General features: G+C 36.2%; 2 protein-coding genes across 5 annotated transcripts; one reads left to right on the forward strand and one right to left on the reverse strand.

Moving 5' to 3' along the window:
• Positions 1 to 759: 759 nt before the first annotated feature.
• Positions 760 to 12,188, reverse strand: pbxip1a (pre-B-cell leukemia homeobox interacting protein 1a). 4 transcript variants are annotated; one of them, XM_079878350.1, is made up of 11 exons: positions 11,784 to 12,188; positions 10,350 to 10,441; positions 10,172 to 10,256; positions 9,647 to 9,741; positions 8,419 to 9,040; positions 5,911 to 6,138; positions 5,668 to 5,691; positions 4,372 to 4,403; positions 4,213 to 4,275; positions 3,856 to 4,033; positions 760 to 2,789 (listed from the first exon to the last, which is right to left on the reverse strand). In XM_079878350.1, exons 2-11 carry the CDS (start codon positions 10,413 to 10,415, stop codon positions 1,873 to 1,875), a joined length of 2,310 nt encoding a protein of 769 aa, XP_079734476.1. In that variant the 5' UTR covers positions 10,416 to 10,441; positions 11,784 to 12,188; the 3' UTR covers positions 760 to 1,872. The 4 variants fall into 4 exon arrangements, with proteins under 4 accessions (XP_079734476.1, XP_079734477.1, XP_079734478.1 ...); XM_079878351.1 differs by having other exon boundaries at positions 9,665 to 9,741; positions 11,784 to 12,154; XM_079878352.1 differs by lacking the exon at positions 5,668 to 5,691 and having other exon boundaries at positions 11,784 to 12,172.
• Positions 12,189 to 14,947: 2,759 nt separating this feature from the next.
• Positions 14,948 to 23,872, forward strand: lix1l (limb and CNS expressed 1 like). The gene is made up of 6 exons (XM_079880182.1): positions 14,948 to 15,479; positions 20,097 to 20,260; positions 20,472 to 20,612; positions 21,318 to 21,413; positions 21,492 to 21,569; positions 22,400 to 23,872. The coding sequence occupies exons 1-6, from the start codon at positions 15,146 to 15,148 to the stop codon at positions 22,652 to 22,654; spliced, it is 1,068 nt and encodes a 355-aa protein (XP_079736308.1). The 5' UTR covers positions 14,948 to 15,145; the 3' UTR covers positions 22,655 to 23,872.
• The last annotated feature ends 913 nt before the right edge of the window (positions 23,873 to 24,785 follow it).

Here is a 24,785-nt window from a genome sequence, read left to right on the forward strand (position 1 = left end):
TTATAAGCCTTTTTAAGTAGTGAAGACCAGTAAAATGTCGTCATGGTTGGTTGTCATAATATTTCCCTATATAAGTGAGGACATTTGGCCCTCACAAGTAAACCATAATACACACACACATTATGTTTACATGTTTTATGGGGAGTTCCCATAGACATAATGATTTTTAAACTGTAAAAACTGTATATTCTATTCCATAACCCTGAACACACCCCTCACAGAAAACTTATAGCATTTTTCCATATGATTTATAAGCGGTTTTCTTCATGGGGACCAAAAGTGTCTAAATGAAACATTTCGTCCTCACATTGGCTTCAACAGGACCACACACACAATGCATTTATAGAAATCCGTTTGTTTGCGATTATTTCTAGCACAACTTAACATGTCTGTTGATTACTCTACACCTCCCTATCAGGTTTCCTTAATGTTGTCAATCCAAACATCTGTCATCAGGGAAACTTCATCTGATAACTCCATCAAAACTTACTCAGCATCAACAGACATACAAAGCCCTCACTCATACGTCACGCAGATCCGTTTTAGAGGTCAATAGTGACATGTGCATGTATGCAGAATATTAACCCAAAAACTTCATCTTAAATTTAATCATTTTAAACGGGAGTTTTCAAAGGTAAAAATATAAATGAGACCAGAAATCCTCAAGGAATCACCAATTTCTGTTTTGTCAGTTGTAAATAAACAATGAAATAAAATAAAATGAACAATGCAATCCCTTAATAAAGAAGAATTCTCATGGCAATGGAACATAGTTTTAATAATCATCATAAATTGATACATTGTGACATTTGGTCTTGTAGGTGGTTTTAAGTTTCCTTTCATATTAAATATCACTGTGCCATATTATAACTTACCTTAAATTATAAGTTCCATTAAATAACTTTTTTTTCTTATATTTACAAATTGGACAAGAAAAGGCAAAAATTATATGGTATTCACCCCCAGAAGAGTGCAGCAAAACAATAACACAGCTATAATCAAATGATCTTGATGATTCATTACGATGGCTGTTTTCCTAAGATAGAAAGAGGATATAAATATATGTCCACATCACCACAGTGCAAACTAATCAATTATTGAAACTTTCTCCAGTTCCATTTCAGTTGTGTTGGGCAGACCGTTCTTTTCAGTACCAGCATTCCTTGCTCAATAGTAAAGGCACATAATCTAACATATCAAATTCCATAAAGGAAAGAAACATTCATTTTGTTTTCTAATTTAAATTAAGTGTGAGTAGAACTTGAGTTGGGGTAAGAAACCGAAAGCTTACAATGACCTCTAAAATCTCTACAAACAAAACTTAAAAAGAAACCAGTTTGACACCAGCTTAGTAAGCAAAATCATGGGTATGTGCGAAGAAACCAGGATTTAAAACAAAAATAAAAGCTAAATAACTAAAATAAAAATCCTGACATTCTACGTTTTATTGTTTTTAAGTCGATTTTGGGAGCTCAGGTAACTAAATAGGGACATTCTTTTCCGATCTCATTGCACTTTCCCAGTTACTTTCCTCGTTCACAACTCCACATGTCCTAGGTGATTGATCTATCTGCAAGTAAAGCAGTTTCATTCATGTGCAAACACTTAATGCTTAAGATGACTGATTCTTTACACAGCAAGCAAGAGTCAAAGGGTTTGGCGTTGAAGAACAGGACCAAGACACCCAACACACAGGTGGGACTTCACTAAGAACAAGACTCCGAAGGGAGAATCCTCACACACAATGCATTTAACTACATCTACAGTCCGTAAAGACCAGGGAAAGTAACAGCTAAGATTGTTTCTTTATGTTTTCTTTCACGTAGTGTTTTTCCATCCGTTCAACTTAGTTTCTAGGGTGGGCGGCACCAATTACGCCAAAGGTGCGGCGAACTTTAACAGTGCCTCTTTCTCAAACTCCTCCATCTCATCTTCAAGGGAATCATTGTCATTGTCATGCTGCTCATCTTCTAAACCATCAGCCAGATCTTCCAGGATATCCGCAACGTCCTCGGCGAAGTCGCTGAAGAGCATTCTGTCGTGAGCGAAAAAGCCGCCGTTGAAGAACTGGGCAGTGAGGCGGCTGAGAGACTCCTTGCTTTCCTGAGGAACTCCCTCTAGTTTGCTTAGGTAGATCTCAAGAAGGTCCTGAAACTCCACGAGCTTCACAGGAACAAGCCCCTCGGCATCAGCGCAGTTGGATACGCCATGGCAGCCCTCGGCATGATGTCGGTTCCTCCTGAGCTTCTCTTCTTGGTGTTTCCAGAAGTCTACCTGCTCCTTGTGGTGATGATGGTGGTGCTGATGATGCTTGGAAGGTTTGGCCTCCCAAGGTCTTTCCTTTTGTCTTTTTTCCCTCTCCTGCCTTCTCTCATCCTTCTTGTGGTCCCATTCTTCTTTGTACTTCTTGAGATGATCTTTCCTTTTGTCCTTCCCACGCTTCCACTCTTTCCCGCTCCCTGCTTCACCCTTCTTCCAGTGACTGTCATGCTCTTTCTTTCTGCCCCATTCCTTCTTTTCTCCTTTGTGCTCCTGGTGTTTCCTCTTCCAGTCTTCCCGCTTGCCGAGCTGGTCCACCTGTTTGGAGAGTCTCTTCTGCATTTCCACCAAGCTCTCCCTCAAGCCCTGTTTCTTCATTCCCTCCAGCCTCGTCCTGCTCTCCTCCAAAAGAGCTTTCTGCCGCTTGAGTTCCTCTTTCTTATCCCAGTGTTTCTCAGTTCCTTCTGGACTAGACTCAGTAGTGGAAGGCGGAGACCCAGAGTCAGGGGCCTGTTGTGGAAGATCTTCAACTGATGGAGAAAAAAAACAGATAGAAGAATACACTGCAGACTTTGCAAAAAAAAAAAAGATTATATAAAAATGATATATTTATTATATATAAAAATATATATATTTCCATGCTATTTTTTCTAAATAATACAATTTATAACAAGAATAGAATGAGCAAATCAGCACATTAGAATGATTTCTGAAGGATCATGTGACACTGAAGACTGGAGTAATGATGCTGAAAATTCAGCTTTGCGTCACTGCAAGAAATTATATTTTAAAATATATTAAAATAGAAAACTGTTATTTAAAATTGTAATAATATTACAGTTTTTAGTGTATTATGGATCAAATAAATGCAGCCTGGGAGAGCCAAAGTGACTTATTTTAAAAACATTTAAAAAGTCTTACTGATCCCAAACTTTTGAACAGCAGGGTGCATATAAAAGACATGAGCATGCACAATGAAATATCCAATATTGACATATACCAATAAATAAGAAAAAAAATCAGCTGATCACCAATATGTTGCTGATATCATTCTACATTACCAATATTTATTGTGCACATAAATATACACTACCGTTCAAAAGGTTGGGGTCAGTAAGACTTTTTAATAATTTTGAAAAAAGTATCTTATGCTGCGTTTATTTGATCAATAGTACAGTAAAAACAGTAATATTGTGAACTATTATAACAGTTTTAATACTTTTTTCCTATTTTCAGTGTCACATGATCCTTCAGAAATCATTCGAATATGCTGATTTGCTACTCAAGAGACATTACTATCAATGTTGAAAACAGTTGTGTTGCTTAATATTTTTGATGAATTTCTTCATTTATTTGCAATAGAAATAATTTGTAACACTTGTGATCAATTTAATAGAACTTTGCCCTTTTTATTTTTGTTTGTTTTGCTAAAAAAAAAAGCTAACAACCTGATTCATCTTAGTAAACCAAAAGATGTATTTTGGCTGTTAAATTTACAAGTACATTCAGAGCCCTTTCCACAATATCCAAATTTAAATGTTGAGTTTTACAATTCAAATACTATGCATGTGCCGTTCCCACTCTTCCTCATCATACCTGTAAGCTTTGCGAGCTCAGCAACTCGTGCTCTCAGTGTCTGTAGTTCGTCTTTTAAACCAGGCAGTTCAGACAGTTGTTCTTTCAATTTAGTGTTCTCGTTTTCCAGCACTCCTTTCTCAGTGCTATACATATCTGTTGCCATTTTCAGAGCCCGGTCCAACTCCTGTTTCTGTGACTGATCGTGAAAAATACATCATATTCAACATTTTAAAATAATCTCCTGGTACACTGTATAGAAAGTGCATTAAGCCCACTTAGTAGAAAAATGCATTCGCATGCAAAAGAAAAAAACTCAAACACTTTCATGGCATTAAGAAGAAAAACTTTTTATACGAAGGTAGAGAAGGGACTAACCTCAATCTGAGCCTCCAATATATTAATTTGTTTATTCTCTTGAGCAAGTTTATCAAGGACTTCCTGGAAAAAGGTACAAATCCTCAGAGACTGCCACAGGTGAAATCAACTTGTCAATAATAAAAGAACACAGCAAAGAGAATAAAGCAATGCACTAACCTGGTCACTTAATTCTGAACCATCAAAATCATCTGCAGGAGAGAAAATGGATTTGTAATGTTTGTTGAGAATGCATAGACAAGGTGAAGTGAATTATAAAACTGTTAGTGTCAAAAACTCAAATGATGAAAGTAAAAGTCAGTGTAGTTAATGCAACAGCAGTCACACAATTCTGGAGTTAAACTGTCTTTCACTGGCATGTTGTGTCTGGATATATGAACCAGGTCTCTCTGGAACACACTGCTGTTCAAAAGTTTGGGGTCAGCAAGTTTTTGTATTATTAGTTTTTTAAAGAAATTAATACTTTTATTCAGCGAGGATGCATTAAATTAATCAAAAAAGACAGTAAAGACCTTTACATTGTTACAAATGATTTCTATTTCAAATAAATATAGTTCTTTTAACTTTTTTTATTCATCAAAGAATCCTGTAAAAATGTATCACGCTTTCCACAAAACAATATCAAGCAGCACAACTGTTTTCAGCATTGATAAAATGATTTCTGAATTATCATGTGACACTGAAGGCTGGAGTAATGATGCTAAAATTCAGCTTTGCATCACAGGAATAAATTACATTTTATAATATATTAAAATAGATACAGCTGTAACATTTCACAATATAACTGTTTTTACTGTCTTTCATTAAATAAATGTAGCTTTGGCGAGTAGAAGAGACTGCTTTTAAAAACATTTTAAAAAATGTCAGCGACCCCATACTTTTTTACGGTAGTGCGTGTTATCAAATTCGACAGTTTACACAACAACAAAAAACTAATAAAGATTTGCCTTTTGATTTAGTAACCCTGGTAACCTCTACAAAAACTTCATGTCAGCAGAATCTCAGCATTAAGCCATTTCAGGGTGAGACAGCCATTACTGACATTAAAGAATTACAAAGGTGAAGTGTGTAATTTCTTGCCAAAAGTGGCACCAAATTGCAATTTGTTTAAGTGGCCTGTACATTTGAGGAGCTACCTGTTTGTCCGAGCAATGAAAGTGTTTTTGGCAAAAAATGTCACTAGTGGTGGCACAAAAATTATACACTTCAACTTTAAAAGGTAAGAGTAGAAGCAACCAGCTCATAAGCCCCTTGGTAAAGCAGTGCATCCTGGGTGATGATAGAGACTGCCCTCAGGTAAATGTACCTTTTTTTCCCACTCACTTGTTGAAGTTTGAATATGTGATATGTGAATATGTGATGGGAACGAACTCTACCGTTAGCCCTGGAGGGCAACTCCTATCCACAGCTCAAACGCAAGCATATACTGCCACCTAGCTCAAACTATGAACCTACCATCAGACGGGTCAACCACAGAACCTGGAGGCATAATAACATGAATGCAACCACTGAAAATGGGATATTAATGGATATAATGTGGTATGTATTTATAACCATTGACCAAATATGAATCACTCAATGGTCATGCCCAACCGATGTAATGTGTGATGTCATGTTAAACGTTTTGTTGGACCAGTTATAAAATGTGACTTTTCTAAATATGTTTTAAGAGTTGCATCACTGCCACACAAAACTCACCGGAGAAAAAGAAGGATCCAACACAGAGCAGGACCAATGCGCCCACTATGAGCTGATTCAAAGAGAAACCTCGTTTCTCCTCTTTCCTCACTGGCAGGTTAAACTCCTCCTCGTCTTCTTCCTCCTCGTCAGAGCTTCGCTTCAACACTATGGTGGGTTGCACATGTCTGAGTCTCAGACCATCATCTTCTGCTGAGGTGCCCGCTGGGAATTCAGCACCAAGAGATTCTGTATGATACAGAAGAAAATAAGGAGAAGCAAGATTAGGAGAAATGTGGTAAATGTGGGTCGAAATGGAACTAATTTGTTTGTAATTTGTTTTCTTTTAATAGATGTTCTCCACCATTTTAATATAACATTTTAAACATTTTAATATAACATAATATATTAAAGCTGTAACATTTTGCTCAGCGCAAATGTAATAATTTAGCAGACGCTTTTATCTACTCTTCAAATACATAATGCTTTGATAATGATAATAAAATAATTATAATTAAGTCCAACAATACAAACTAAATATTTTGAATATATAAATGAATTTATAAAAAAAAATTATCTAAATATTTTTATGTTATTTACAGTGAGGAAAATAAGTATTTGAACACCCTGCTATTTTGCAAGTTCTCCCACTTGGAAATCATGGAGGGGTCTGAAATTGTCATCGTAGGTGCATGTCCACTGTGAGAGACATAATCTAAAAAAAAAATCCAGAAATCACAATATATGATTTTTTAACTATTTATTTGTATGATACAGCTGCAAATAAGTATTTGAACACCTGTCTATCAGCTAGAATTCTGACCCTCAAAGACCTGTTAGTCTGCCTTTAAAATGTCCACCTCCACTCCATTTATTATCCTAAATTAGATGCACCTGTTTGAGGTCGTTAGCTGCATAAAGACACCTGTCCACCCCATACAATCAGTAAGAATCCAACTACTAACATGGCCAAGACCAAAGAGCTGTCCAAAGACACTAGAGACAAAATTGTACACCTCCACAAGACTGGAAAGGGCTACGGGGAAATTGCCAAGCAGCTTGGTGAAAAAAGGTCCACTGTTGGAGCAATCATTAGAAAATGGAAGAAGCTAAACATGACTGTCAATCTCCCTCGGACTGGGGCTCCATGCAAGATCTCACCTCGTGGGGTCTCAATGATCCAAAGAAAGGTGAGAAATCAGCCCAGAACTAAACGGGAGGAGCTGGTCAATGACCTGAAAAGAGCTGGGACCACCGTTTCCAAGGTTACCGTTGGTAATACACTAAGACGTCATGGTTTGAAATCATGCATGGCACGGAAGGTTCCCCTGCTTAAACCAGCACATGTCAAGGCCCGTCTAAAGTTTTCCAATGACCATTTGGATGATCCAGAGGAGTCATGGGAGAAAGTCATGTGGTCAGATGAGACCAAAATAGAACTTTTTGGTCATAATTCCACTAAACGTGTTTGGAGGAAGAAGAATGATGAGTACCATCCCAAGAACACCATCCCTACTGTGAAGCATGGGGGTGGTAGCATCATGCTTTGGGGGTGTTTTTCTGCACATGGGACAGGGCGACTGCACTGTATTAAGGAGAGGATGACCGGGGCCATGTATTGCGAGATTTTGGGGAACAACCTCCTTCCCTCAGTTAGAGCATTGAAGATGGGTCGAGGCTGGGTCTTCCAACATGACAATGACCCGAAGCACACAGCCAGGATAACCAAGGAGTGGCTCTGTAAGAAGCATATCAAGGTTCTGGCGTGGCCTAGCCAGTCTCCAGAGCTAAACCCAATAGAGAATCTTTGGAGGGAGCTCAAACTCTGTGTTTCTCAGCGACAGCCCAGAAACCTGACTGATCTAGAGAAGATCTGTGTGGAGAAGTGGGCCAAAATCCCTCCTGCAGTGTGTGCAAACCTGGTGAAAAACTACAGGAAACGTTTGACCTCTGTAATTGCAAACAAAGGCTACTGTACCAAATATTAACATTGATTTTCTCAGGTGTTCAAATACTTATTTGCAGCTGTATCATACAAATAAATAGTTAAAAAATCATACATTGTGATTTCTGGATTTTTTTTTTAGATTATGTCTCTCACAGTGGACATGCACCTACGATGACAATTTCAGACCCCTCCATGATTTCTAAGTGGGAGAACTTGCAAAATAGCAGGGTGTTCAAATACTTATTTTCCTCACTGTATATAGTCTGTTTTTCTTACTTGTATATATATATATATATATATAAATGTGGGCAAAACAAAAGTGTTAAGTTTATCATTTTGTTCAGTATATATATATATATATAAAATATATATATATATATATATATAGTATATATATCAAAGACAAAATATGAGAAGTTAAAAGATATACTAATTAAACTATTATACCAGTATTTTATTATATGTATATATTTATTTATTAATATTCAGTAAAACAATACGAAGACTAAGTATCATGAAAAAGAAAGGAAAAAGAGTTTATTGCACATTTATTAATTATTAAAAAAAATTCAATGTCATACCTGGCTCTCTGATCACATCAGGGAATTTATCTGGCAGCTCTATATCGTCTTTCTCAAAAGTAGGCTCCTCCTCAGTCTCAACCGAACCAATGGTTTCTGGATAAGGGCTGTAAGGGGCGGGGCTTTCTGCTGTGGAACCAAAGCCTGTATCAGCCTCAGAGGGCGGGGCCAGGGGCGGGGTTTCAGGGGTGGGATGTACATCAGCATGAATATCAAGCACAGGGATTGAAGAAGATTCAATAGTTTTAGGGGCGGGGCTTATATCTGCGGTAACATCAGAGACATCGAGAGAGGAGCTCATTTCTCTGAATGGTTCGGGAGTCGAGGTGATTTTGGGCTCTGGTTCCGGGGCGGGGCTTTCTTGGACTGGAACATGCTGGCCGGAGAAGATATCAGTTACGTCCTCTTCAGTGGGTTCGTCAAGGACCGTCTCCTCTGAAAACTGGAAGGCTGATTCTGTAGTGATGCTGAAGGGAACAGCGCCCAGAAGGTCACTGTCAGGGGGAGAACTGGTGATAGTGTCATGGATGACAGGAGCATGGATCTCAGGATCAAGCTCAACATCCGCATGGCCAGATGCTGCCATTTCCTCAAAGAAATCCGGGGATGTTTCCTGGCAAATCTGGATAATCAGACAACATACAACTGTAAATGTTTTGGGAGGGAACAGTTTGACATTGAGTATCGAGAAACAAATTCAGATGACAGACACCACCTTTAGTAGAATTAGTGGTTAAACAGGGAAAAAGAGGTTTGTAATCCATTTCAAATATTTACAGAAATATTGTAGTTTAAGTTGGATTCAATTTTAAGTGCACATAAAGGAAGTCCAAAAGTGATGACATAGAAGAACTATTTTTGGTTCCTCAAAGAACCTTTCAGTGAAATTCTTTTTAATCTTACTGTGAAGAAAATATTAATAATCTAATGAACCTTTTTTCACTATATAGCATCTTTTCAAGGTTATTCATGGAATCATAAATGCTAATAAAAACGTTATTTTGAAGAGTATGGCGTTTTCAGATTTTTTGGAGACATTCTTGAATGGATATTGGCTACACAGTCTGAACAAACAAATCAGACTTCATCACTGCAAAATGGCAGTCAAAATTTAGACAGGTTGAATTTTAAAACCAAGTCAGATTTGCAAAGTGTGAACAAAGTGTGCAAAACAAATACTGTGAACAGGTATATAGAATGGACACTGAACGTCCTGTGCTGTACATACCAGTGGTGATGCACTGACCTGGTGACCCTCCTCTGACAAAACGCTCTCCATCATTGGAGTTTCAGGGTCATGTGACCTCACCTCCAAAGAGCTTCCTGAAATAAACACCGTTTCACATTACAAAGCCCACAAATTGGTGTTACAATTGGCCCACAAATTGGTTACATTGGTACAGCAGTGTCACATGATCCTTCAGAAATCATTCTAATATGCTGATTTGCTGCTCAAGAAACATTTCTTATTATTATCAATGATAATAATAACAGTTGTGCTGCTTAATATTTTTGTGGAAACCATGACACATTTTTCCAGGATTCTTTGGTGAATAGAAAGTTCATAAGAACAGCATTTATTTGAAATATAATTTTTTTTGTAACAATACAAAATTCTTTACCATCACTTATGATTAATTTAATGTGTCCTTGCTGAATAAAAGTATAAATTGTTAAAAATATATATATATAACTGACCACAAACTTTTGAACAATTGTGTAAACAAAATGGTTTATTATCTGTTCCAATAACCTGCTATTTCCTCTGAAAGACTGGGTGCATCCCCAATACTTTCCGTCCCATCATCCACTGGTGCTGAAGGGTCGGCAGCAGCTTCCTGAAATCAAAAGTGCACATTACTACACCTGATTCATTCATTTAAAAAGATAATATCACTGACACAAGCATTTTGACAAAGTGGTTTGCAAACCTCTGGAGAGAGAAGCGTCCAGCTGTTACTGGATGACCCGGAGCTGCCGGTGCTGTTATCAGACATGGCCCTCTTGTGGCTCTGCACAGCACCTATAGTGAAGATCACCACATGCACATTAGTTCAATACCAATGTCTAATGTTCTGCACAGACCATCATATTCAGTCAAATGAGTGCTAGCATACATTAATGTTGCCTTGTTAATAAGTATGCACTGTTTTCATAATTCTAGCAACACTCTGCACACTACTATTCTACATTTTGATATCTGGCTGAAATATGAAGCACACTGATTCTTGAAACATGGAATAAACATACTATAAATTTGCCTTTAGTTTTAAAAATAGCCAGATTAAAAATTTGAAATGAATTCTCAGAGATAATCACTAAACACAAAATAATATATGACAACACTGTTAGACAACAACATCACACAGAATCTGGTGAGTTTTTAAAAAAGAAATTTTAAGTAATTGTGCTTATATTTATGTTTTTACACAACCATGATATGTCAACCCTCAAATATTGAAAGGGAAATCATATAATTTGTAGAGTATTTAATATAATTTCCTTCATTTTAAGTGAGTCCTATTAGTTGCAAGCACTATTTGACACAAAAGGGTTACTAATGGCTATTTCAATATGCAAAATTTAATTTAGTTAACATTGTAAGATTCTCTGACAGAATATCTACAGTTGTAGTTTTGGTTAATTCATACACTCACAAAGTGAATGCTAGATTTGTCAATATTTAGATCCCATATTTGACACGTTGTGTTTATATCTGACAGTGTAGACACATTTTGAGTGACAGACAAGGAAAAACACAATATTTGTGAGAAAATGGAGGAATCTTTCACTAACATAAAATACAGTTAAGTACATCTAATAATGAACAGATGTATAGAAAATAATGCATAAACATATTTTTGAACAGATTTACTGAAAATATAACACAGAAACATAATTGTATCTGTTTTTAGTCTGTTTTGTTGCATTCCTCAAGCATCAGTGAACCTAAGCACACTCATTATATAATCCACACAGTCCGTAAACCTTATTTATTCAATTAGAGAGAACCGATGCAAGCAACAAAATAACGATTACATAACAGACACACAGAACACTGCTGCAGATTATAAAGCCACCCTTAAATGTGACCAAAAATGGTCGGACGGCCTCACTGAATTCCTGGCCTATTGTTTATCGCGTTTAGATGGACATGTTCGATTCGGTGACGAGCTGTCATCATCATTATGGTGATGCACAGCACAGCGTAGGCTGCGTTTTTACATTCTGTACGGCGGCCAATTCAGCCTTCAGCAACACTACACGCCGTGCTGAATGAGCACAGCCCTCTTCCGCACAAAACAAGAATCCTTACGAACGCATTACAGATATTATAAACGGATGTTCTTATATAAAATGCTTACCGTGCTTAAAACGGCCTCAGTCGAGTTGTCGCACGCGTTAATCCGTCCGTTGTCGTTTAATTTCTCCACACGCACGATCCGTCTCGCGAACTTCGCAACTTCGGGAATTGCGAGTTTGCGTTTCTCTCCAATGGGACTCCGATTCAGATCCGCTCACAGCCAATGGGAATGAAGCGTCGTGTCGCGCTCAGACAGACAGCTCATTTCAGCTGTGACTGACAAACGCAGGTGAGAGGGACAATCTAAACGTGAAGTGCTCTCTTATCATTGACTTGAGGAGGAGTAAAGACTATCCTGACAACATGCATGAACTCTATATATAGGGAGAAGACATTTTCTCCTCCAGCAGTGTACTGACACGTCTACAGAGCAAGAGCTAAATCTGTTGGGACTTCCCAAATGCCTGTCTGCTACAGCTGGACTGGCCTAAATAAACATTGCTCTTGTGTTGCAACATGTTCTTTTGTAATTAAGATATCCTGAGCTAAAGCAAATAGATGGACTGCAGTAGCAGTCAAGGAAGAACAACAAACAACATGCAAATGTTTCCAGGTGCCTAAATGTAATCTAAAATGCCTATGTGCCTAAATGTAATCTACAAATAATTAACTAACATTAAATATAAAGGTTTTAAATTCATGTGTAATGCTTGTTTTGGTGTCGTTATTATTAGGTGGCAAACTATCAATTAGAGGCGATTAAATATCATTCACCTTTTTGTATTTAACTGTACGCATAAATATTGTCAATGGCACCATCCGAATTTTGAATTGTTTTGAAACCAAGATTCGAAAAAGGATCACGTGACTTGGCGAGTTCCGAACAACTGATTCGAAACAAAAGATTCGTAAGAATCGTAAATGTGTCGAAGCTTCATAAAGCACACTTCCAAAAGTGGCACCGCACGAGAGACGGGAAAGTAGCGCCGGTTTTAGTCGCCTGAATGAGCGGATTGATATAGCCTACAGCATTGCCATTGACAATTGTAAAATTGAGTAAATATCAATCCGCTGGATGGCGCTATTCACCAATTAGAATCAAGTATTCCAGAGCCACATCATAATATGGCGTACATTGTGAGGTATTTATATTTTGCAGGTTTCACAGAAGTGACTTGGGAATGCCATTCAGTTAATTTGTACTTCTGCTAGGGGACACCTGTGTGAACTTGTAGGCTACTTCATACATTCAAAAAATAAAATAAAAATCCCTTGGACAAAATTAAAATTAGTTATGAGCAAAAGGTAACATCACATGGTTGATATTTTGTTAATGTAATGGAATTTGTTTGCTTTTTAAGTGTCCATACGTTTTAGGGACACTGTATGTCAATAGAATTGTATATTGCATTATGCATTTTGCACTGTATTGCATTGTGTTTGGATTTTATATTCATATCAGCAACATTCAACCAGGCTTCTTCAGACAGCAGTGCCCTTTAAGGTTAGCATATGGCGACCATAAGACTTGCAGAATGTTCTAGTGCCATTATAGAGGGAACTTTTTCAATGCTTGCAAGCGGATCATTGAGGAACCGCAGAGCGATGAGTAATCACTGCAGCTCAGACATTTCAAGTGCTTTGTGCTGTTTTTGTGAATACTTTCAGTGAACTTTCCAGAGCTCTTGCCAGTTTTATGTTTCAATCTTACTCCTTTGACAGCAAAGACCAGCTTGTTATAAACCATGCAGGAGACATATGATCACCCTTGAGACTTTAGCTCAACACTAATTATCATCAATAGCCTACTGCTCTGAGGGGAATTCAAGTAAAAAAAAAATAAAAAAAAATTGGTAACACACTCATGGGCTTCAACAGAGGAACATAAAAGTATGCAGAAGGAATCAACTGACTCATTTTTAATCGATCACATAAACATGTGGTGAGTGCAAATTAACAAAGTACAAAGAGTGCTATTGTAACAAAAGCTTCCAGAGTTAAGCCAAGATTTTTTTTTGGGGGGGGGTAAACATATATGAAAACATCTACATGTATAAACATGTATCACATTAAATAAGAAGAACAGTCTGATTCACATGATGCTAGTTCTGTCATTTAACAGCCAAAAACAATCAAAAACTGAATGAAAAGTTCATAGGTCATTCTTACTGTGTTTACATGGTATACTCCAAAATACTATAAAATACAATGTAACTGCCATGAAAGATGGATAAACCAGCAGACAAAAACCATAGTAGCTATTATCTTACTTTTTGTTACTGAAACCAGACTCAATGCTGCTGAATGTCTGATATGTTTTATTGTTGCATTGTTTTGCACTGGTCAATTTTGAGATTTTGGACTATTTTACTTCCATAACATTCATAAAGTCTTCTTGACTAATGGAAAGAAAGCATCCAACTTAAAATTAGTAGATTTCAAATGCGAAAAAAAAAAAAAAAAAACATTTTTTGGTTGTTGGCAGTATTTTCAGATTAAAAACATACAAAATATCATCTGTACAAACCTTTAACTCTAATATGTCAAGAAAATTAAACAATAATGGCTTTATTCAATGTTCCAGACTCTTTACAATATATATATATATATATATATATATATATATATATATATATATTATTATTATTATTATTATTATTATTATTATTATTTCTTTAAAACAATGACATTTCAAGTCCGTTATCATCAAAATTCTAGATTCTGTAAGTGTGTGAAAATTTAATCAGATTTAATTATATTTAAGTTATTCTGCATTTGCATTTAATCAAAACATTTTACAATACATGTAGGCTAATACAAAAAATGTCTTTATGTACTGTCTGTGAGTAATCACCTGGACGTAGGTTACTATCTATAAGTTGATATTTTTCTACTGGCCTATTTATCTGTGGTGTCCTGCCTCAAGAACGATATTTGACAAAATTGTTTACTTTATCAAAATCACAGTAGGCTACTAGCATGGAAGCAGGGGAAACTCATCATGTCAACCATCTTAGTTGCTCTCTAGTTTCTACTTTTTTTGTGCGCGTGAGATTTGTAAAGATGACTTTATTTACACAAATATACATAAACATGTAGCCTATAACAAATATCTGAAAATTGCGTTGTTTATATATTTGGTTACAGAGATTTGAGCATTTGGGAAGGTTTGGCCGGACGTGCCACGTCACACAGCATGAATCCATCCATTGGTCAAACACAAGCATATGCTGCTCCTTTTTCCTCCCTATGGCAGTTTTACGCCTCAAACACTAAATAATATTTTGCCCAATCAGCCTAACAAAGCGCATACCTTTGAGAAACACTTTTTATGACTGTCATATGCATTTTTAATCGGCTTTGTAATCGTTCGTGGTAGTCGTTTTCTTTGTGTTGGTTTGTTTTGCATCACTTTTCGAGACAATGGAGTCTCTTCGCCATCAGCGCTTACAGCCCGGTATCGGATACGGAGCGAGCGCGACCGGGACGCTCCGGTCCCTGCGGCCCGGTGTAACGGGCACTCTTTCGTCGGCACAGGGTTCCCGCATCTCGGTGTCGGCTTCCCCGGGGCCGCCGCCACCACTGCCGCCCCTTCAGCTCCACAGCCTCGGGTCCGGTATCATGGGCAGCGGGTTCGGTTCGGTGGACATGGCGGCGGGTCTGGGTCTGTCCAATCCCACCAACCCTGCGGTTCTGCGGGAGGCGGTGGACGCGGTGGTCAGGAGCTTTGCCAAACACACGCAAGGATACGGCAGGGGTATGTGGGGTCAACATGGAGATGTTTGCACTATGAAATCATACGGCTCAATGATAATTAATGACAAAGCAATATAGTTCTAAATGTAAAGTGCTTAGAAATGTAATATGTGTTGGCTATTCAAATATGGTTCTTCTATTCAAGTTGATGCATGTTTAGGATTATTTTTATATTATATTATATATTTACTTTAAAATGTAATGACTAAAAACTGTGTATGCAAAAAGTGGTGTAACAAACATAAAAAAGTAACATTTCACTTGCACCTTGAGCACGTGAGTGTACACATTTTTATTTTCACAAATAATTTTTTGAATAATGAGTATCATTCAATTTTACTAGGGTTACTCTAGCAGAACAAGGCTTACCCTTTCATAAAAAGCACAAAATATGTAATATTTAAGATTATATATTAACACAAGGGGGTTTGTCATTTTCACATCTGTCTGTTTTGTCATTTTCACAACACAATTGCCTTTCTCGCATGTTGGTTGCACTGACTTTAATTTGGCAGACTTACATTTTTCAAATATTATTACTTTTTTTTTTTTTTTTTTTTTGACTTTATATCCCTTCCAAAAATAAGACTTTAATTCAGAAATTATAAACATGATCGTAATAGGAGAGGTTTTCTTCATTCTCTGTAATACATTTTTGATGTATTTTTGAATTATTTAATAAGCTAGATCTGGACTAAAAAAAAAAAAAAAATAGCATCACATCATTGACCCACATGCAAGATACTTCAAGCAAACACATTCAGAAATGTGTTCTCAGCAGCATGGGTTTTGAATCTCATTCCACTTCAAAAGAAACAAATATTTTGCAGTAAATATCAATCCTATATTTAGAATCATTATGATTTTTTTCCATTGTGCCAGTATTTTCATGATGATTAAGCACATCCCTCTCCTTATTATCATTGCTGTAATGCGAAAAAAAAAAATGAATGCAAATATTTTTTATAAATTTTTTAACATTTTATAGAATTCATTTTAAAATTTATTTAAATTAAGTTGAGAGTCATCAAGAACAATAGCAAAATCAGAGAGATGGTGGTGTGTTTCATTGTTATGAAATTGTCACACTGCAAAAAAACAACTAAAAACTGACTTAATTTTACCCAGACATGTTCTTCATAAGATTCAGCCCCCTAACGGGACTGTAGCACAACATTGGATTGGAGCTCTCGAAGCAGATTGAGTCCCCTGACATGCTGACCTAAATACATCGAAGGGATTATTGTCAGATAAATTCTGTTGCCAATGCACTTTAGAGGCAGGATAAGTGTTTTAATCTACCTCCGAGACACCTCAGACCATCTGAATGTAACAAGCTCATCTGCTGAAGAAAGACCTTTATACATTGTGATCATTTTCGCATTACTCTCGTCCAAATAAACCACCCTTATTTCCTGTTAGAAACCATAAGCAATTCCACAACAACAAGCTTCCTTTATATCAGCCATTAAATGAGCATGTGCTTTTCATTGTGTGCTGAGACAGTCATAGCGAAAGATTTATGAACTGTTTTGCAAAAGTTCATTGTAGATATTTTGCTCGATTTATTTAGCCCTCTACCATGCTATCTCTAAACAAACTTAAAGCGCAAGTTCCCAATTTTCAACCTGCTTTGAATTGTTCAATGTTTACTCGCTCTTTGTCTTACTGGGGGTTTGTTCTTCGTACGTGGATAACTCAATTAGCTGGATTGCATTATTGACATGATCCAAGATTGTTAGGTTCTTCGAAGCTCATCCCACAGTTGCTGTCATAGCAACAGATCCGTAATCTCAAGCATGCTCGGGAGCAGCTTATTTCATGTAATCAGGATTAGATTGCATCTTTTTTAAGTGGAGGTGATACTCAAGGCCATAGTAGGTACTACATTTGGTTTGAAACTTACTTCACGTGAGTTGCATCGCTATACCGCCATTCACAAATCCTCTCTTATGGCCTCTTGGGATATGAGATGCTCACCATCAGATTCTCTGCAGAAGCAATAGGTCATCCTGGTACTTTTCACCTACTATGTATTTTGATAAACTACTATGTTTTTCGCATACGATATAGTTATAGGAAGTATTCTTTTTCGAACATAGCGACTGCATGTAGGCATCCAGTTTGCAATGGAGTCTTTGCAACATTTGGCCACTGCCTAGAACAGGCTGGATCCTTCACTGGAAACGGAAAGTTAGCCTACTCACTCCCGCTAGATGTTTACTCTTTTAATTCTTGCACCCAGGAACCGTACGACACCATTGTGACTAAAAATTTGCTAAGAATATTTCCTACTCCAGCAGTATTTAACTTTGGTCAATCTGATAGGAACAGACTGGAAGTGGCCTTAGATGGCAGCAACATGCCCAATGCATTATGGGTGTTGAAGTTTATCTACCTATTTAGCAAAAGGGTCCATCAGCCCCTTTTTCTTGTTTTTTTATTTTTTTTAAATCTGCTTTCGACTTTATACTGAATGGACACCCAAGTTTTATTGAAAGGTCATTTTGCAAGTGGTGAATTACCCCTTTAAAGGTGCAGTAAGGGATTTCTGAGAAACGCTGTTAAAAGTGGATCGGCCCGAATACCTCAGCAAACTTGTATCCAATCAGCAGTAGGGGGCGTGTCCACTCATGATGGGGGAGGAGAGAGAGTGAGCGCAAGAAGGAGATTTGAAGAAAGACTGTAGAAAGAGAGATGGTTGAGAGACATTACAAAAGAGAAAAGGTCAGAGGAATATCACTAGAAAAAGAAGGGTTATGATCAGGCAAGAGCTTCAGGACCCGCGTTAATATTAGGGGTGTAACGATACATCAATATGGATCGATGCATCGATATAACGTCTAACGATACGATGCATCGATTCCACACTTAAAATATCGATATACACCTTTATTTTGACACTCTCCACATTCTCACGTAACATCCTTCCGCCAAAGCGCACATTTTCGTTTACTCACCAACCGCCTGCCGGTGTGTCTTTATAACGTTAATCTCCTCATCTGAAAAAGACGCCTGACAAGACTGACTAAACCCTAAACAAGTTTTTTTCACAAAAGTCGGTATTGTCCGCTGTCAAGGCATCGCAAGTTCATGTTTTAAAGCAGAAACAGACAAGCACTCGCACCCTTGTTGGTGAACACAACACGATAAGTCCGTTTTAGCGACTCAGCGCGCAGTATTCAGGTCATATGTCACTCTGAAAAGACGCGCTGGCTAAGAGGAGTTTCGTCAAAGCTGACTAAAAGTGATCGAGGATGGATAATTTCAATGAACTCGTGATATTTCTTCAGGGCGTAAAAGGAAAATAAAACCTGAAACATTTTCACGGAACCTTACTAAAGCAGCTCGTTTAGTGGTGAGGGAAAAGCTCTCTACTGCGTGTACGTTATCACAACAACAAAGTTTCTTAGGCGTCTATGTCAGCTGAGGAGATTAACGTTATGAAGATTAACCGAGTGTTGTATTATTTATCATAGCAATTACTTGGTTTTGTTTGACTCAGAAAGATTAAATGTGAATGTATCTGCTCTGCAAAAAAAAAAAAAAAACTTAACATATTAAAGCATACTTTCAATTAACTTTAATTTTGTAATTTTACCTGTATTTTTTAAGTTATTATTATTATCCAACTTGATATTACTTAAATGCACAATAATAATAAAAAACATGATTTATGAAAATGAACAAGAACGGAGTACTTGCAAATGACCACTTCTGTTATAAATGTCCCAATTGGGAGAGGGTGTGCAATTTTCAAAGAGTTTAATTAAACGTTCATGTTATATATTTTGATTGCATTTGTGAGTTAATAAAAACGTAACTGGTTGTGTGAACATAATATCTAAATATCGATTAATTGATCGATATAGCCCTGAATCGAATCGAATCGTATCGTGGAATTTTTTGAAGTATCGGAAAATATCGTATCGCTGGCTGAGAGAATCGATATCGTATCGTATCGTGATGAACTGTCCGATTTACACCCCTAGTTAATATTAGAAAAGCTTTCCAGTGCTGGAGAGACCAAAGGGGGATAAGGCCTGAAAACCATTGCAGAGTTTGCGTTGTTTCTGCTCCATATGCGAGTAACGTGGTTTTGAGTGTGTGCTGGTGGCTACTAACAACAAACTCTTGCTTATATAAACTCATGTGTACTGTATGTTAATTTTTTGTTCTTGCTTGTCGTTCGTTCATCATCTTCGCTTTTTTTTTCACAAAGCTTTATTTTGCTTTTCTTCTGCTATGATAAAGAGACATCCACTCTTGCATTGCGTGTTTATGCATTTTGGGGGCGGAGTGTTTGTTTGGGTTGATTTTATAATCAACAGTGTTCAACAATGATTCTCAGAAATTGCTTACTGCGCCTTTAAAGGTAATATACATGGATATATATAAACCTGGTCTGACCCTTAAAATATTCGTCCAATGTATTTGTGTGTATGCAAGTACTATTAAGTTACTTCAACTTAAATATAACAAAAAAAAACTAGTGTACTAGAATTAGTGTATGAAATGTGATTGCCGTTGCTTCAAGCTACATTTGGACTCATGATGAGTCTTAAAATATACTTGAATGGTGTTGTATATTCTGATAGGATGTTTCTGATTCCCACAGTGAATGTCGTGGAGGCCTTACAGGAGTTCTGGCAGATGAAGCAGTCACGGGGTGCCGACCTGAGGAACGGCGCTCTTGTGGTCTACGAGATGGTCCCATCCAACAACCCTCCTTACGTCTGCTACGTCAGTCTCCCCGGGGGAAGTTGCTTCGGGAGTTTTCAGGCAAGCACCTCATGCAACATTCCCTTTGCTTTCTCCAATGCATTTCTCTCAGATCTTCCGAAAAATAAATAATTGTGTGTTTGGTCGCCATCTGCGTCTGCATATTTTTCTGTCTAATGTTTTCTCTTGAGGATCTCTTGGAAGTGAATTCTGTGAGCATCTTCAGGATTCGATTACAGTGTGGTTTAAATAGCATCTTTGATCTTCTCAGTTCTGCCCGACCAAAGCCGAAGCGAGACGGAGCGCGGCCAAAATTGCCCTAATGAATTCTGTTTTCAATGAGCATCCATCTCGACGCATCACAGATGAGTTCATAGAGAAGAGTGTGTGTGAGGCTCTTGCCTCTTTTAACGTGAGTTCTCACAGTAATCTTTATTCGGTTAGAGGGATAGTTCATTTTCTCACCCTCATGTACTTCAAAACACTTGTGATTTTATTTCTTCTGTGAAATACAAGTTGATTTGAAGTGTTGATTGATTCCCATGCAGTTACATTGCACGCACTGGAGCTTTCAAGTTTAATAAAAGCAGATCATGTGACTCATGGGCTGTAGTCAAAGAAATGTTAAGATTTTCAATTAATAAGAAATGAATTGTGTAAAATTGTGAAATATTATTACAATTTAAAATAACTGTTTACTATTTTAATATATTTTAAAATGCATTTTATTTCTGTGATAGAAAAGCTGAATTTTCAGCATCATTAATCCAGTCTTCAGTGTCAGAAATCATTCTAATATGCAGATTTAAAACATTTCTTATTATTATCAATGTTGAAAACAGTTGTGCTGCTTAATATTTTTTCAGGATTCTTTGATGGATAGGAAGTTCAAAAGAACGGCATTTTTTATTAAGCTTTTGAATTATTTTAACTATTACTATTGACTACTATTATAATATTATAACGCCATCTTTATTGTCACTTTTGATCAGTTTAATGCATCTTTGCTGAATAAAAGTATAAATTCATTTTTTTTTTAAATCTGATTGACCTCAAACTTTTAAACAGGAGTGTATTGTTGACATTGTCTATCTTTACTCCTCTTTATTTACTGCAGGGAAACAGAGAAGAAGCTGATAATCCTAGCACAGGCATCGGTGCTTTTCGCTTCATGTTGGAGTCTAATAAGGGCAAGTCTATGCTAGAGTTCCAGGTAAGTCAGATCATGATTGGACTGCATGGAAAGATGTAAATGTACATGTGATTTTAACATTATCATCATTTTTCTTAGGAACTGATGACAGTTTTCCAGCTTCTCCATTGGAACGGTAGTCTCAAAGCCATGAGAGAAAGGCAGTGCTCCCGTCAGGTGAAGACAAATATTCTATTTTCAGTTGTGCAAAAGTAATATCATGATGAATCACATAGTCATCTTTTGAAATAAAAGTTTAGCACACTACGAAAACATGCTGTGACTTTCAGATCTCAAAACTTACTCCAAAAATACTATTTATTACAATTATTTGGACATGATCGCCCACTTTTACATGTCAACAACAACTATTTTGAGTTCAGAAACTTGGCCAGGCCAGTCACAGTAATAAAGGAAAAAAGTAGCTTAGCTATTATTAAAAATTATATTAGAAAGGTATGCAGAGGAATTATAGTTAACTGAAGTTAAAACCATAAAAAAAAGCATTTTCATTACTTTAAAAGAAAAGAAAAATTAATATATAAAATATACAAAACTTATTTTAAGCTAGTTGCAACATTTCTTATTTTCATTTTATTTTACTTGATATATTAGAATAAGTAATGCTAAAAATGTATATAGTCACTATATAGACATATTTAAAAAAAAAAAAAAAAAAACGAATTCAATATTTTGATAAAGTATAATATTATCTCAATAATACTAAAATAACACTGGCAAAATGTTCAAAAAAATATAAAAATCAAAACCAATTCTAAATATTAATACTATCATACAATCTCAATGAAACTAAAATAACACTGGAGAAATGTTTATGAAATCTAAAATATACATTTGCCACAAAAAGCTTTATTTTATTTATTTGTATCCTTTTTTTATTTGTTATTAGTCCCTTGTTTGTTCCTTGTAAATATTTATTTGGCGCATTGATATGTTTCACTGACCTGTCTACAGTATGTACAACAATGATCCTCTATTGTAAACAGGAAGTGCTCGCTCATTACTCGCACCGAGCGCTAGACGATGACATGCGTACTCAAATGGCCGCCGACTGGGTCAGCCGAGAACACGCTTTATCCGGCACCATCAATCGAGAGATGGCCGCCACCGAGCGCGAGCTGGAAGAGGCTCGTCTGGCGGGACGGGAGCTGAGGTTTTATAAGGAAAAGAAAGACATTCTGCTAATGGCAGTGGGGCAGCTAGGTGGGTCAAACACTACAACTCTGCCCTGCACATGCTGAAGAGTGTGAAGACGTGTCAGACGTGGCATATGATTGTACCAGAGAGCACTCCAAAACTCAAAACACTCTTTTTTTTTTTAACTATGTATGGAAGTGTGTTTGTGTGCGAGTCAAGAATCAGCATTTTGAATAATTCCACAGACAAAAACTACAAATGAATTTTTGTATTGATTCTGTTTCAAGGCATTTTGACCTTGAAACTGAATCAAGTGCTATATTGCTATTATTACTATACCAGTATTATCCTCCAGTGTTACTGATTGACTGTACTGGCACATGACATATCATGTCTGAGTCGGGAAAATCAGTTTTGAGGCCTTCTTAAAAATCTTTGCATTGTATTCTCATGAATCCTATTACGCATGGGCGCTGCTGCTTTTCTTTTAGCTAACTCGCCAAAGCACTGCCCATTAGTTTTTGTTGTGTGGACAAAGCGATATAGTAATTTCCAATATTCTGCGTTTATATTCACAAAATAGCCTTGCTCATTTATTTGCTACATATGTGTGCTTTTGGTGAATATACAGACCTTTTCTTTGTAATGTTAATCTAAAGTATGTTTATGTAAACACGCATTTATATACAGTACTTTTAAGTTAACTCAACTTTTCCGCGAGAGCCATAAGTGTTTGTTAAGGAAGCAACCACACTATATTTTATGACACAAAGGTCAGATTTTCTCACACTGTCATAGCACAGGAAACACAGCAAGGCTGTTTCCTCCTGCCTATGAAGCTGTGCCCTCATTCGATTGCCTGTTAACCTTCGTGATTGTAGAGCAATCATGCTCATTTCAAGGCAAAGTTTTATTTCTACCTCCTTTCTCAAAACTTTTGTGAATTTTTTTTTTTTACCACATATACATATAAGTGCAGATGGGATTTGTGTTAAGATGAGCAATGCTTTGCAATTAGATGCTTCACTAAGGAACTACAGGAAATAAAACCATACACCGGCAGTCAAAATTTTGTAATAAATACGATTTTTAATAATTTTTAAATAAGTCTCTTATGCTGATTATGCTGAAAGGGAAAACTTTTGTAACTTGTCTTAAGTGTCACTAGAATCAGTTTAATGCATTGAATAGAAGTGTTCATTTCAGGGGTTTTTATTTTATTTTATTTTTTTAAAGCTCGATCTTACCCCAAACATTAAATGGTAGTGTATCACAGTTTCCACAAAAATATTGTTGTATAAAACTGTTTACTAAGGATCTCCAAACAAAAAAATGCGGGGAAAAATTATGTTCATGGTCAGCACATTTTACTAATTTGTTCCCTCGTTTTAAAGGGATAGTTCACCCAAAAATGTAAATTGTCACCACTTACTTGTCAACAGAAAAGAAGATTGTTGGTAACAAAAAAGTGACAGAATTCTGTCACTTTAAGTAAATTGTGCAGACAAAAATATATTGTGGTCACAAATTAACAATTCGTTCTCGCGTTTTAGTAAGTCGTCGTGGCAACGATATAATAATTGTTTCCTCGTTTTACAAAAAAGTTGTCAGCACGGCATATAGCACGGCACATTATGTATATGTATGTATATGTATATATATATATATATATATATATATATATATATATATATATATATATATATATATATATATATATATATATATATATTAGGGCTGTCAAACGATTAATCGCGATTAATCGCATCCAAAATAAAAGTTTGTGTTTACATAATTTATGTCTGTGTATGGAGTATAATTATTTTCTATATATAAATACACACACATGCATATATATATTTAAGAAAATGTGTTATTTATATATAAAATATTTATATATAATATAAATTATATATAATATAAATATATATACACAGTATATACATGCAAATATTTCTTAAATATATACATGCATGTGTGTGTATTTATATATAGAAAATAATTATACACAGTACACACACATATATTATGTAAAAACAAACTTTTATTTTGGATGCGATTAATCGCGATTAATCGTTTGACAGCCCTAATATATATATATATATATATATATAGACATAAGACATTTGACATAACAGGAATAAATTTCATTTTCAAATATTTTCAAATATTTTTTTTAAATTGCAACAATACTTTATAATATTACTATTTTACTGTGTTTTTCACCAAATAAAT

Source organism: Squalius cephalus (assembly GCF_949319135.1).
Source record: "Squalius cephalus genome assembly, chromosome: 8".
NCBI classification, from domain to species: domain Eukaryota; kingdom Metazoa; phylum Chordata; class Actinopteri; order Cypriniformes; family Leuciscidae; genus Squalius; species Squalius cephalus.